This window comes from Myxocyprinus asiaticus, chromosome 31 (assembly GCF_019703515.2).
Source record: "Myxocyprinus asiaticus isolate MX2 ecotype Aquarium Trade chromosome 31, UBuf_Myxa_2, whole genome shotgun sequence".
NCBI classification, from domain to species: Eukaryota; Metazoa; Chordata; class Actinopteri; order Cypriniformes; family Catostomidae; genus Myxocyprinus; species Myxocyprinus asiaticus.
Genome location: NC_059374.1, coordinates 39,882,038 through 39,898,295, shown reverse-complemented (window position 1 = coordinate 39,898,295; position 16,258 = coordinate 39,882,038). Strand labels below are relative to the sequence as shown.

Sequence of the window (16,258 nt, the reverse complement as noted above, 5' to 3'; positions counted from 1 at the left end):
CGTGCCGCCAAAACAGCTCTGACCCGTCGAGGCATGGGCTCCACGAGAACTCTGAAGGTGTCCTGTGGTATCTGGCACTAAGACGTTAGCAGCAGATCCTTCAAGTCCCGTAAGTTGGGAGGTGGGGTCTCCATGGATCAGACTTGTTTGTCCAGCACATCCCATAGATGCTCAATCGGACTGAGATCTGGGGAATTTGGAGGCCAAGTCAACACCTTGATCTCTTTGTCATGTTCCTCAAACCATTCCTGAACTATTTTTGCAGTGCGGCAGGGTGCACATATCCTGCTGAAAGAGGCCACTGCCATCAGGGAATACCGTTGCCATGAAGGGGTGTACTTTTTTGATTTAAGACTGTGGTCTGCAACAATCTTTAGGTAGGTGGTACGTGACAAAGTAACATCCACATGAATGCCAGGACCCAAGGTTTCCCAGCAGAACATTGCCCAAAGCATCACACTCCCTCCGCCGGCCTGCCTTCTTCCCATAGTGCATCCTGCTGCCATATCTTCTCCAAGTAAACGATGCACATGCACCCGGCCGTCCACATAATCTAAAAGAAAACGTGATTCATCAGACCAGGCCACCTTCTTCCATTGCACCATGTTCTGATGCTCATGTGCCCATTGTAGGCGCCTTCAGCGGTGGACAGGGGTCAGCATGGGCACTCTGACCGGTCTGCGGCTACGCAGCCCCATACACAGCAAGCTGTGATGCACTGTGTGTTCTAACACCTTTCTATCATGGCCAGCATTAAGTTTTTCAGCAATTTGTGCTACAGTAGCTCTTCTGTGGAATCGGACCAGATGGGCTAGCCTTTGCTCCCCACACACATCAATGAGCCTTGGGCGCCCATGACCCTGTCGCCGGTTCACTGGTTGTCCTTCCTTGGACCACTTTTGGTAGTTACTAACCACTGCACACCGGGAACACCCCACAAGACCTGCCGTTTTGGAGATGCTTTGACCCAGTCGTCTAGCTATCACAATTTGGCCCTTGTCAAAGTCACTCAGATCCTTACGCTTGCCCATTTTTCCTGCTTCCAACACATGAAATTTAAGAACTGACAGTTCACTTGCTGCCTAATATATCCCACCCCTTGACAGGTGCCATTGTAACGAGATAATGAATGTTATTCACTTCACCTGTCAGTGGTTTTAATGTTGCGGCTGATCAGTATATATATATATATATATATATATATACACTGTTTTCTCACAAAACCCATAAAAAAATGTCCTGGTCCTATTTGACTCTAAAATCAAAATAAACCAATAAGAAAATATATTTTGCAGATAGAAAAATTTTAGGGCATTTAAATATTTTACATTATGACATTATTTTCATGACAGTAACGCACATTTTACCCCAGTTCACATTACTCCAATATGAAAAAAGATGGTCTTTATGATATTCTCATTAACTAGATGTAGACTGATATATCGGTGTTACCGATTAATCGGTGCCGATAGTTGCTTTTTGGAACTATCGGTTATCTGCAATAATCTATGCCGACATTTTCTTTTTTATCGGTCGACCTCTATCATTAACACAACATGAAAAAAATGATTATTTAAATTAAAAAAAATATATTATTGTAATGCAGTAAAAAATGACTATATGGTAATGAGAATTAGCATTGAAAACAATGTGAATAGTAAAAGTAAAATGTACGAACAAGTTACGGTAATGAGTATTAGGGTGGTAAAATGTACTTAAGTGTCCTGGAAATGCAAAGGAATGCAAAAAAACCTTATTAGTCCAAAACATAAGCTTTATTTTCTTTATGCATAATTTACATTCTTTAAATATATATATATATATATATATATATATATATATATATATATATATATATATATGGGGTTAAATGTGACCAGGACATTTCCTTGACATGTTTTGTCACAATCATAAATATTGGTCGAAAGCTAAATTTAAGTGGTCACCAATATTTTTGTAAGACACTTATTAGTGTTTTTGCTTCTACACTAAAAATAAGGACAATAAGACTGTAGATAACCCAAGATTTTGGAGACAGATAGTCTTGAGATCATATGAAACAACATCTGTATCAGTATAATATCAATAAAGGTTGCTATTATCATGAATCCTGGTAATCTTGAGATCTCATGTAGCTTCCATGTCAATAAATCAAATAAAATATCCAAATAAAACCCTCCAAAACACACTGTAGCACATCCATATACTGTATGTCCAAGCATGAAACCCCACACAACTCAATCACAAATAATCAAACTACACAATGTATATTTAGTTAGAATGACCCAAAATAATCAAATAAACAAATAAGTTGCTGCAAAGCATGCACATTGGATTATTCTCATTGTGAATGAGGAGGAAAAAATGTGTTGTTCTTCATGGAAGATGCAAATACTGTAACACTCACAAGACAGTTCTGGCCATCAGCCAGTGATCAAGGCAATACAGATGAGTTACGCACAAAGAGGGGCATTTAAAGCAACAAAAACATTCTTAAACAGTTTGTTTATCTCTCTCAAGTGGGCATGTTGTCTGGACTTCATCCATGGAAAGTAGCAAGTATATCAAATTAATTTAAGCTTGGACTCACTCCAGTAATTAACTTGAGAAATTATCGCTTCATTTCTTGAGCAAATACAACTGCACTACAGACCTCCAGTACTTCACTCCAGTAATTCACAGTCAACATTGATTGAAGAAGACAAAAGAATGATTGAAAACTAGATTTTACAGTGGTGCATCACTGCTATAGAGGTGGTTACCAAAGCATTGCTATGCGGTTGCTAGGTGGTTGATTAGTCAAAAGAGTCCACCCCCAAGTCTCTATGATATTCTGGTTTCTATAACTTGGGTCCCTCCTTCAATGTAATCTATGGGATTTATCGTCCATCTGGTGAAGATTTTTACGACTTAAAGAATGTTCCGGGTTCAATCCAAGCTCAGTCGACAGCATTTGTGGCATAATGTTGATTACCACAAAAAATATCTTAATACACTTATTAAAAAAATAAAAAATAAATGCGGTAATGGGGTTACAATGGAAGTGAATGGGGACAGTCCATAAACATTCAAAAGTAAAGCCACAAGATGTAAACATAATATGTGTTAACATGATTTTAGTGTGAAAAAAAAAATCATTTATGTTTTTTCCAATATTACAATTTTGTTGTCATTACAACATAAAGCCAGTGAACCCTGTAATCTGGTAAACATCGTAATGCAGGTAAATCTCTGATTTTATCACACTAAAATCATGTTAGCACATAAAATGTTTACATCTTGTGGCTATAATTTTGAAACAGTGTGTTTTAATGTTTATGGACTGTCCCCATTCACTTCCATTGAAAGTGCCTTACTGTTCTTTTAAATGTTGAATAAGTTTAAAAAAGAACAACAATACTCTTAATTCAGTGCTCAGCTAAACTCGGAATAATTCAAGTTACACCCTCTGAATTTGTGTCGACAAGGAGTCGACACAAATAGTGAACGTTTGCGGTTGGTAATTCCAGCTGACCTCACTATAAACAAACACAAAATAACAGTCTCAGCAAAAACAGTACCCCATTTATACTGGTCCATTTTTTGGAATGAATGAACAATTCTGTGGATGTGGGTATCATATGAATAATACATGTTGGGAAGATTTAAAATATGCATATTTGGAGGCCTTACACTTGGCATGTTTCATCACGGCATAAGAAAAAACATCAAGATCTGTGCAAACAGCCCAGCTATTAATACACAAATCAAACAACAGGCCCACACAAAGCGAGACAGTTTGAATAATGTCCACAGATAAAGAAAATACAGATGACAGCTGGAAAGTACCAACAGACGGGGTGATTTGTGGGCATTATATTAAAACATGAAAGATTGCAAATTTCAACCTTACATATAAAACACATAAGAAAAATCTGAATAAGCTAAATGGCAATTTCATATTAGAAAAGAATATATATTAGTACTGAGCAAATATAGAATGAAGACGGATTATAAAGTAGATTACAGATTGGTGCATATCAATGACTGAGTCTTGAAGCATCAGAGATGTATATCTGCTATCTGATAAAGGCATGGAGGTGAGTGAGAGAGGTTCAGTGGTATTCTCTTTCGACCCTAGGGACACATCACCCTACAATTGAAAGGTCTAAATGCTAAACACTTTTGCTTTGGTTCAGCTGAGTGTTTTCTTTAAATATGATCTATACTGTGTGTGTATACATATATAGTGAGTTGTGGTCAAGGTCAAACAATAAGGGTTTTCCAATAGTCGATGCCAATCTATAGACCAATGGGTTGCCAATGGCCAATACAATGCTGGTTCTATATGTTAACATTATCATGAAGTAACAATCAACAATATTTTTCAACAGCATTTATTAATCTTAATGTTGATTCATAATATAAATACATTTATTGTTGGTTCAAGTTAGTTCAGTTCATAATGCATTAACTATATGCAACTTTTAATTTTACAAATGTATTAATATACACTGCCTGGCCCAAAAAAAAGTTGCATACTCTAATATTTCGTTGGGCCGCCTTTAGCTTTGATTATGGCATGCATTCGTTGTGGCACTGTTTTGACAACCTATGCAACGTCACAACATTTATTTCCACCCAGAGTTGCATTAATTTTTGTCCGAGATCTTGTATTGATGACGGGAGAGTCGAACCACTCCGTAAAGTCATCTCCAGCACATCCCAAAGACTTACAATGGGGTTAAGGTCAGGACTCTGTGGTGGCCAATTCATGTGTGAAAATGATTCCTCATGCTCCCTGAACCGCTCTTTCACAATTTGAAATATGCCCGTGCCGTCAGGGAAGAAAAAATCCATTGATGGGATAACCTGGTCATTCAGAACTTTCAGGTATTCAGCTGACTTTATTTTATTGCCGCCCATCGCTTTGGAATAGGGTAAATCTGGACTCATCAGACCACATGACATTTTTCCATTGCTTCACAGTCCAATCTTTATGCTCCCTAGCAAACTGAAGTCATTTTTTCCGATTAGCCTCACTAACAAGTGGCTTTCTTGTGGCCACACAGCTGTTTAGTCCCATTCCTGTAAGTTCTTGTCGCATTGTGCGTGTGGAAATGCTCTTACTTTCACTATTAAACATAGCCGTGAGTTCTACTGTCGATTTTTTATGATGTGACTTCACCAAGCGTTTTAGTGATCTCCGATCACGATCATTCAAGATTTTTTTCTGACCACATTTCTTCTGCGAAGCTGATGGTTCACCACTATCCTTCCAGATTTTAATAATGCGTTGGACATTTCTTAACCCAATTCCAGTGATGCAGGCCAATAATTTGCCCCTTCTGAAAATCAATAACATCTTTTCCACAACCACAGGATACATTTTCCAACATGGTTGTATAAGAAATGAGAAGCTACACACTGCATCATTTAGGGTTAAAAGAACTATTGCCAGCTGAAACATATTAATCACTGCAATAATGATCCAATCATAGGTTCTTAAGTATCTGTTTATTTAAATCCAAACAACTACTTTTTTTTTTTTTTTTTTTTTTTTGGCCAGGCAGTGTATGTTGAAATTAACATTAACCAAGATTAATAAGTTCTGCAAAAGAACTGTTCATTGTTTGTTCATATTAACTACTGTAGTTTACTAATGTTAACAAATACAACTAAGGCTGTATTTGTTAACATTATTAAATGCATTAAGTATCATGAACTAACAATAAACAATATATTTTTGCATTATTTATTAATCTTGGTTAATGTTCATTTATGGAAATACAATTGTTCATGTTAGTTCATAATGCATTAACTAATGTAAACATATACAACTTGTAAAAAAATGATTAGTAAGTGTTGAAATGAACATTAACCAAGATTATTAAGTGCTGAAAAAGTATTGTTCAGTGTTAGTTCATGTTTACTAATGTAGTTAACTAATGTTAACAAATACAAACTTATAGTAAACTGTTACCATTTTTGTTTAGGCTATATAATACAATTTAATAATAGCCACTGAGGTGTACACAAAATTGTTGAAATGAAATAAACACAGAATTGATGAATGAACAATTGAATTTGACACAACAGACTCACAAAAATAGCTCTTTGGCTGAACTTGATTCAGTCGTGGACTGCGGTTGCATGTGTTAGAAATTCATTTTCTTAACTTACAATTACTATGTAATCTCAACACAAACACTTTATGTAAACCCAACACAATTACTTGTGTCAATGCAACTCAAATAAATCTCTTTTGAGCAATCAATGTAATGTACGATATCTACCTGTCCTCATCTTAGCTCAAGCTCCTATTTTCACCACTATGGTAACCCCCAAAACTCCAACATAACAGAAACTCTTCTAAATATCAACATAACCAAAAATTAAATATCAACTAAATATCTAAATATCAAAATTAAAATTCTAAATATCAACATAACACCAAGTATCCCCCTTTATATTCATCTTGCACAAAAAAACATAAAATAACTATATAGCAGCCCTAGCATCATGGCAAGAGTTTTGCACAGGCAAGTGTAGCGGTAGCCAGCTGGTAGGAAGCTGTGCAGTGTGTGAACCTCAGTCCCCTGGCCTCAAGAGGTGCACTAGTGACTGACGCTGAAGGTTGTAGCCTTTAGCCTCCTTGTTAGCACCCGCCTCCCACACCAGAGACGGCGGTTCGAATCCCGTTTGGAGTGGGATGAGCAGGACCAGTTACAGTGGTGCCGTGACCCAGATGGGAGTGAGGTTTAGGGGGGTGAGTGTAATGGTAGCCAGCTGGTAGGTAGCTGTGCAGTGTGTAAACCTCACTCCCCTGGCATCAAGATGCAGACTAGCGACTGACGCTAGAGGCTGTAACCTTTAGCCTCCTTGTTAGCGGGCCCGTCTGCCACAACGGAGACACTGGTTCGAATCCCGCTCGAAGCGGATCAAGCAGGATCGGTTACACAAGCACCACTCAATATTTTCAGCACAAAATGTAAAACTGTAGGTATTAAAGTAGCTACTGTCTTTTCGACTGTAACCGTTTAAAAATGTCATTACAAATGGCAATTCAAATCTTTTTTTCATGAATGGCATAATTTAATATTTTTAATGGAAATGCACCCCAAAAATCAATTTTTAATGAAGAGCGATCTAGTGCAGGTCTCCATGTGGCACATATTCCGGGCATCAGTGCACCAGATGCTAGACAGCAGGGGTCAGAGCATCACAAACAGAGAGGAGGCAATCATCATCATTCATTTATACCAGAGAAAACCCCCCAACTTACATGAGCAATGATCAAATTAAAGAGCTGTTTAAAATCAAACCTTATGAGAGCTGTATAGTGTGCACTGGGGTGTAAGTACATTCAGGGTCACGCGGGAGCTGATGCCCTTGGCACTGACGGCGCATGTTGCAGACTCGAGTGACAGGTGCGCGTAGTCAGAACGCACGCGAAACGCCTGATGAATTTCTAAACGCGAATGCTTTTCACTTAGACAGCTGACAAGAAAACACCTATCCCCAATAAAAACTGGCAAAACTCACATTTCTCAGTTATGTCACTGCCAAATGCGGCTTTCAGGACGGTCAATGTCTGAATAAGCAAACAAACGCAATTACCGCGAGTCAATTAACACTGCGCGTCCAGCACGTGTGGTCCCTAGTGATGCCGCAGTCACGCGCATCATCATTCATAGTTTCACCTTTAACGCGATTCCAGTCAAAACAAATGCCATACGTTTATACATGCGTGTTATTATGCATACATACCTGTCATCATCCCGTATGCTCTGCTGTGATGTGAGACATCATGGCATCCGCGCGTCTCTGCTGTCAGACGCGGCGCTCGCGCCTGGAGGGAGGGTGCACGCGCATGTGAGCGCGCTGTGCCCGTGGATCACAAGAGCGAACCGAGTTCAAGCGCACACACTTGTTGGCATCATGCTGATCCGTGAACCACAATACAATATTAACGCTAAAATATTTGAGATATTTGCTCTCAATTCATTTAGCTTCACCACCAGTCAAAAGTTTGGACGCACACTTACGCAATATGTATTATTACTATTACTACTTTCCACATTTTAGAAAATATTTATGTAGTTTTTGTCTTTTTTTCTCTCTCTCTGAAAGTCATGGAAATTCCCATCAGAGTGTCGTTTTCAAATTCCGTAATGCGTTTAACCCTTTAATGCATACCTCAGGTCTTTACTTATATATATATAAATGCTTAATAACCAAAAGTGTATAGGGTCATTAAAGACCCCAGATATGTAATAGTGTCACTTTTTTTTCCGTGCTTCCATAAATTATATTTTTATGATTATTTCATATCCATATAAGTTTACTATCATAGGATATATATCTTTTTATTACAGTACAAATCAGTACTACATTAATACAAATGAATACTATATCACAGATTTTCTTTGTGACAATGGTGAATTATCAGTATCTCATATGCATGTACACATATTATAAATGCCATTTCTTACTCAAGGTGGCGCTGTTGTTTCAGTGACTGACTTGATTTACATTTGACATTGCAATTTGATGAAGAAGCAACATGGAAGTAAACTATAGCAAGTGTAACACATGAACCATATGATTTGGCTATTGTCATTTGCGTGTGAATTATGTAAATTGTGCATCTATTTAGACTCAAAAAGTGCCTGAGAAAATACATAAGTGTAGCTTTTGTGTTGATTATGTGTTATGTGTAGCTCATTATGTGTTTGACAGCCAGTTGGGTCACATGATATTTCAGAGTGGAAGTAATGAATCCTGGTCTATATTTGTTGCATCATCTCTTTGATAAATGAAAAATGAAACATCTAAATATATCATAATATATTTCAATGTATTATTTTCTAACTGTCTTAAAAATGTTTTGAAAATTGTACACTGCCTGGGCATTTTGTAGCTCCATTTATGATAGATATACATGCCAAGTCGCTAAAGACCTGAGGTATGTTATAATGTTTGTCGAAACATCCAGATAAACAAGGGTAATCGAATTGTATGGTGGAAATTACATTTTTAGCGTTTTTGAAATTAAATAGCCACCTTCTTTGTCATGCCAGTGTTAATTTAATAGCTAGCATAAACACAATTATTTTTGAATATAAAACAAATATCAAGCATTTAAGCAAAGTCGTAAGAGATCTTACGATTTCGCCATCTTGTACAATTTATTACGAATTGTCATGAGACTTCTTGTTGAAAGGATATGACTTGAATAAGCCGTATTGAGTTGAACACATTTTTTAGTATCCCATTACCTGGCTTTACTCTTATCGTTTCATGTTAAGTAACTCATATGTAAACATAGCCTATTATTTAAATCAGTGGTTCTCAACCCTGTTGCCCCAACATTACACATTTTGGATATCTACCTAATCAAACACACCTGATTCAACTAATCAGCTCGTTAGTGGAGACTCCAAGACCTGAATTGGGTGTGTCAGGAAAAGGGAAAAGGGGTGGGGGGATAAATCCAGTACTATGCAAAAGTCTTAGGCACATAAGATGTTTCACAAAAGCATTTGTCTTAAGATGGTTATTTATATCTTCAGCTTTAGTGTATCAATAGGAAATATACATTTTAGACTCCCAAACATTACTTTCGCAAACAGAATAGAATAGAAGAACAGGGAGCCCTGCAACAGATGGCATGGCCCCCACAGAGCCCCCCACTGAACATCGAGTTAGTCTGGGACTACATGAAGAGACCGAAGCAACTGAGATAGAAGAAATGTGGCAAATTCTCCAAGAAGCTTGGAACATCCTATCAGCCAACAACCAAGAAAAGCTGTGTCCAGGTGAACCTAGGAGAATTGGTGCTGTTTTGAAGGCAAAGGTGGTCATAACAAATATTGATTTAGCTTGTTTTCAGTTTGCTGGACTTTTTATGACATTAATTGATAAATGAAAACTATTTATGGCATTACTTTTGCATAGTACTGTAACTCCTGTGAGTCTGTGAGTGTTGACAAATGGCGACCTCTACTGAGATAACTTCACACATCAAGTCATCATAAGAAAATTAATAGGAACTCAGTTTATTAAGTGGCCATAACATTTACTCATTTTTGTTTTAGCATGTTAATATAAACACAAAGAAAATGAAAGCAAGAATGATAAAAAAATATTTTCGTAAAATGAAACACCTACAGACGATGTTCTACAGCAGAACTATGTACGCGTAACCTCCAGTGTGATACAACGTATCATTTTCATCACAGTACACTATAGTTACTCTCTTCTTTATCGCTGAAAGGGTACAGAAGCTTTAAACTAAATATTACCACCAAGTATACACAAGGAAATGTGGGCAGAACCTTTTTCAGAGTTGATTTCTTCATGGTAGAACTTCTAAAAAGTATCTAAGCTGGACTATTTACATTTAACGTATTACACTAGACCCCTCATTCTTTGCATGTATGTTTCCGTTTACACTAGAGGTAGTGAATCAAAGTCTGAAAAACTGAGGACCCCTTCGATTTCAAAGAGAGAGATAGAAAGAGCTTATTCTTACAATGGGAATTTCACAATTGAACGATCCCTGGTTCTGTCTCTCCTATTCAGGTGAATATTAACATATAGAGAGGTCAGCACCATCACTCGTATTCAGAAACATGTTTGAACACGAACTTCTGAAACAATGTCTGTGATTTTCGTGTTGGCTAAGAACTTTAGAAACAGCGTCCGTTCCTTTCCGGTGGACTTTCTCCTTAATCCAGTTCAGAACTTAATTTCGGTATAAATCCTTGAATTCGCTCTGGTTCACAATCAGTTCCCAAAGTTACCTCGGCCACGATGGCCACCCCTACCCCTTCCCCATCCACCCCGCTGGAACGGCGGCCCATTTCCAAACCTCTCTGGCCCCCTTTCGGGTCCATGTTCCTGCCAGTCATTCCAGTATGGTTTCTCTTCCCACTGTTCTTCTTCCATGGGGCCCCTGGGTGGGCCCTGAGGGGGGACCCCTTCTCTGGGTGGAGGGAAATTCTCTACTGGGGGGCGCATCATGGGCATCCGGAATCGACCGGCATGAGGCTCTCGGAACATGGGGTTGGGGCCCCTGTGGGGCATCATTTGGGGTTGCATCATATGTGGGGGCATCATTTGACGGGGCATATTTGGTGGTGGCATGTTCGGGCGTGGCATATCATTGGGGAAGGGCGGCATGAATGGCGGGCGTGGTCCCACAGGGGTTTGTGGTGGTAGAAATCCAGGCCTGGGCCCAAGAAAGCCCGCAGGAGGAGGGGAATTCAGTGGTTGACCTCCTGTTGAGTCTATGTGACTTTTAGGGCCCTCTGGAGAGTGTTTTGAAGGTTCTTCCAATGGGTTTTCTGATATTAGGAAAAAGGGAAATTACATTACGTACAGTACAGTATCAATGGCTTTGGTATATTAATGATTTTCAGCTATATTAGTTGTTCTCAAAGTGTGCCTCACACCCCCCAGTTCTCAAATCTCGTTCAATTAAATTTGTTGTGGTGACAACAAATGAAAGAACCAAATGAAGTTTGTGTGCAATTTCTTCTTCCCTTTTTCTCTTTATATGGTGTCAGGTGCGCTCACTGTGCTGCGCTTATGTAAATAAAGACGTTCTTGTGTGCGCGCCAGATTCAGTTGGAAGGAGGGGAATATTTACGGTATGGCTTCAGAAGACTTTAATATAAGGATTTTCTAGTTTCAAAGGGGGTGCCATAAAAAAAAAAAATAATTAAACCACTGAGCAATTTACATGGGTTAGTTAGACAAGGTTAGTTCCCACAAAAATGAAAATTCTGTTACCATTTATTCACCCTCATTGGTGTTGCTTCAAACATGTTTCATTCCATTCACTTTCATTGTATAGAAACTTGGGTTTGTAAACATTTTTGGGTGACTGTGTGTTTGAGTCCTGTCGATCAGCTGTACATACCTGATGGTATGGTTGGACGAGGACCAGAAGGGTTCATCGGGGCCATTGGGGCAACATGAGGGAATCCTGTGTTTAAAAACAAGGTAAAAATGTACGATAAGCTGACTTTATTTAATTTCATGCTTGAACTGCCTCAACATTAACAGTTATTTCTCAGCAACAATATGTCAAAGCCTTCGAAAACAATTAAGAGAACTCAAGTTTGCTAAGTTTGTTTATTTGTTCAATATGTGCTTCTATCATGCATATTATACCCACTGTGTTTTGTACAGGTGCTGTACATGTCTTTCCTTTACATTAAAAACAATAATAAGAGTTAAAGGTAAACAGCAGCAATAATAGTTCTATGATTCCTAAAGCCTGGCTTTCAAAAAAAAAAAAAAAAAGAAAAGGTCAAATGTATACACAGTTATGCACAAATCCAAGTTTGTTGCTTACTGCCAAATCTCTGAGCAGAAAAACATAATGGCATTGTAAAATGGGATGGCTTAATTTACATAAGGGCTCTATGCAAAGCCTGATTTGATTTCAACATCCATCTGTCTTTCTATCCAGGTGCCTTTTTAAAATAAAAAGTCTGTAAAGATTAGGGCTGTGAATTTAACACGTTAATTCAGTGCTATTAATCATATAAAAAAATATTGCGTTAAAAAATTAACTAGGATCAGAAGAGAGCAGTTCTGTGCTGGTACCTGCAGGCATCTGTGGCAGATTGAATCCTGGAGGTGGGAATGTCGGAAGGGGCAGTGAGGTCATCATGGCTGGGGGAGGCAGACCCATGTTAGGAGGAACTGGAAGAGCATTCTCTGCTGGATGATGTACAGGACTCTATAATGCAGAGAGGCAACCGATGAGCATTACAGCAAAGGAAGCAGAGGTGTGACATGTCAATAACGCGCATGGATTATTGGTATTGATTTGCCGCCATAGTTACTAAAATGGACATTTCCAAGAAAAGGTTTTGAGAAACTGAGAAAAACCTTTATAAAGACATGAGGAGGCCAAGAGTGTTTCTGCTGTGTTCTTATTTTGGAGGTAAAAGGCACAAATAGATATTTGCTTTTGATGCATTAGCTTAAAAATATATTTAATATTTAAATATAACCTTTGCACCCACATATTTGTAAAAAAACAGATTTGCCTCACTACCAGATGATTAATAAAATTACCAGAGAGGTTGACCAACTGGACAAGTTGCTCTGAGCATCTGCTAATTAAATAAGTATAAATTATTATAAGGATAAAAAAAAGGCAAAAAATAAAAATACTACTGTTATAAAGCTGTGCACCCTGTTTCCAGGAACTTGTGTAAAACCTTATATGTAGTACTAAAATAATTCACTAGTAAAATAATTCAGAGCTGCAAATCTGCTTTAAACATGAGACATAATCTCACAAGCCAGACAATTTGATGATTGTTTATAAGAGCTCATAACTCTTGAAGGCACAACGCCATAGACCTCTGAAGTCTGACAAATCAAGCAACTATATTTTCTCATACATTTTCCTGTAACAGCCTGCTAACATCTAAACAAACATTGAAACACTCGCCAAGCCAATGACATAAACCTCTGGACAGCTCAAGTGGTCAAAATGATTGTACACATGGCATTTTAAAATCCATACATTAATACAATTATTCAAAACCTATAACTGTTTGGCCATCTCTGAGGCTGAGACTATAAGGTTAGTGGGACATGTTTAGCTATACTTCCAATAATATACAAAAATTGCATTTTAAAGTGTATCACATTCCTATATTACATCAAGGATGGTCCAAGACACATTCACAGAGGCTGAACTCTCTGAACTCAAAATCCACTGACCCTAGAGCTGCTCTTGGTCCGAAGGCAAGCTGTTGGACGGTGAGATCAGTACAAACCTGACAAACACCTCCATGCACAGAAATATATGGCACTTATGCTGAACATCACCATCTAGTGACAGATGTTCATTATGACTGTGGTAAAATTATGTCAGTTCCCAAACTTAAAGGGAATAGGTCACCCAGAAATGTTAATTCTCTCATCATTTACTCGATGTATATGACTTTCTTTTTTCAGCAGAACACAAACAAAGACTTTTAGAAGAATATCTCAGCTCTGTTGGTCCATACAATGCATGTGAATGGTGACCAAAATATTGAAGCTCCATAAAGCACATAAACGCAGCATAAAAGTAATCCATATGACCCCAGTGGTTAATCCATGTCTTCAGAAGCGATCCAGTCATTTTTGGGTGAGAACAGACCAAAATATCTAGCACTCTGAGTATGCGTCAAGCACAAAGAAGTGTAAATGAACTTGAAATCATGATAGTGCCTAGAGACTGCAATGGCATATAGTGAAAAAGGAGTTACATTTTGGTCCATTTCTCCTCCAAAATCGCTTCGATCTCTTCAGAAGACACAGATTAAACCACTGGAGTCTTATGGATTACTTTTATGCTGCTTTAATGTGCTTTTTGGAGCTTCAAAGTTTTGGTCACCATTCACTTGCATTGTATGGACCAACAGATCTGAAATATTCTTTTAAAAATCTTAATTTGTGTTCTGTAGAAGAAAGAAAGTCATAAATATCTAGGATGGCATGAGGGGGAGTAAATGGTGAGAGAACTGAATTTTGTTTGGATGAACTATTCCTTTAAAGGGATAGTTTACACCAACAACTATAATTCTGTCAGCATTTACAAAACCTCATTTTGTCCTGTTTGACTTTCTATCTTCTATGAGACGCAAAAGAAGACATTTGCCTTACTTATTATGCATTTTCATTGTATGGACATAAGATGCAATCAAAATAACTGAGTGGTGACTGAGGCTGAACACCCTGCCTTACATCTCCTTTTGAGGTAGTTTTGAGTTTGGTGCATTACATTCTGAGACACCAGACTCTTAATAAATAAGATAGTGGTCTCGCGTCTGGCTAGGTTCAATTTAAGAGACCACCACAATGGTCAACAAGGACCACACTGAACTCTACTGGCCTAACAATTTGATGTCATAAATCCTGCAAAATGAGCCTCTTCCTGAATCTTTGTTTGAACTGGTAAGCAAAAGGTTGTTGGTTCAATCCCCACAGCCACCACCATTGTGTCCTTGAGCAAGGCACTTAACTCCAGGTTGCTCCAGGGGGATTGTCCCTGTAATAAGGGCACTGTAAGTCGCTTTGGATAAAAGCGACCTGCCAAATGCATAAATGTAAATGTAAATGTAAATGATGAATCACAAAATTCCACTGGCTGTCCAGACATGAATAATCCCAATACATCAGAAGGAAAGCAGACTGGTAGAGCTGGATTAAGCCATCTTTATGTTTGCGATTATATTATTATTAGCGAGCAGTTTTAAAAGGAAAAACTGTAAGTGGTTCTTATGTCTAATGAAGTAATAGTACTTGTTATATTAATGTTTGTTTTCCTTTTGGGAATTTAAAATAACTATGTTTAGGTATCTTAAAAATATAAGAACAGTTTATACATTCACACATTAATTCTAGCATTTTTAATTTGCATGAATTGACATATCATGCATGATCTTATGTGCATATTTTCATGAAATATTATATCAGACTAAACGGCTCCCTCAAAGTAGGACACTTAAGTCACACATAAAAATGTCTGAATGTTGTTGCGTTAGGTAGCAAAACACCACATATCAAACCTGTCAAAAGAGTGGTATCTGCACACAAATAATTTCTCAGAACTAACTTCACTTATCTGAGAATTATCTACAATTACTTTTAATCAAGTGGCGTCAAGGTGATTTTTAGTGGAGTCAGTTCTCTCACGTTCACACAAGTGTCCTAACATTAACTATTACTACATGTATTATAATCTACAGTATTGTGTAATTTGAAACCTAAACTTATATTTGTGAAATGTTTTCCTTGGAAAGTGTGCTTGTACTACTTTTATTTAAAGGTGCCCTCAGTATTTTTTCCTCGTTAAAAAAAGTTTATCTCCTAAAGACATCAATTGTAATTTTGCAATATATGTAGGAAATCATGACCACTCACATTAAAATGAAGACTCCAGTCATATCAGCTCAACTAAAAGCTGTTTTCTACATGGAGAGGGTCCGCACATGGGGGCTGCCATGTTGGAATCACATGACCAGCCGAATACTACTCACTTAATCTCAGAAACCATCCTGTTATTGGACACTTTCACTCACTGATTAAAGTAATCATGGCTGACTGTGAATACTACATTTCTACAATGGCATCTGAAACTTTAAATGATGCTGCATCCAAGCCACTAGGTGTCAGTGTAAGTCCAAGATGTCACAAAGACAAAAGTTACTGAGTGCAGCTTTAAAATAAATGACCACTTGATTTAGAATGTTGTTAT

At 37.9% G+C, this 16,258-nt stretch overlaps 2 protein-coding genes across 5 annotated transcripts in view; both read right to left on the bottom strand.

The window, feature by feature from the left end:
• LOC127422218 (rho guanine nucleotide exchange factor TIAM1-like) overlaps positions 1-9,880 on the bottom strand; it is a 120,590-nt gene extending 110,710 nt beyond the window's left edge. For both annotated transcript variants that reach the window (XM_051665561.1, XM_051665563.1), the window contains exon 1: positions 7,750-9,880. The gene's annotated coding sequence lies outside the window, so the exon portion shown is untranslated. The remainder of the gene's footprint in view (positions 1-7,749) is intronic.
• Positions 9,881-10,016: 136 nt separating this feature from the next.
• LOC127422224 (SR-related and CTD-associated factor 4-like) overlaps positions 10,017-16,258 on the bottom strand; it is a 58,113-nt gene continuing 51,871 nt past the window's right edge. For all 3 annotated transcript variants that reach the window (XM_051665569.1, XM_051665571.1, XM_051665570.1), the window contains exons 17-19: positions 12,601-12,736; positions 11,909-11,974; positions 10,017-11,330 (exon numbers count right to left, since the gene is read on the bottom strand). In XM_051665569.1, coding sequence (XP_051521529.1) covers positions 10,771-11,330; positions 11,909-11,974; positions 12,601-12,736 — 762 coding nt within the window. In that variant the 3' untranslated portion in view covers positions 10,017-10,770. The remainder of the gene's footprint in view (positions 11,331-11,908; positions 11,975-12,600; positions 12,737-16,258) is intronic.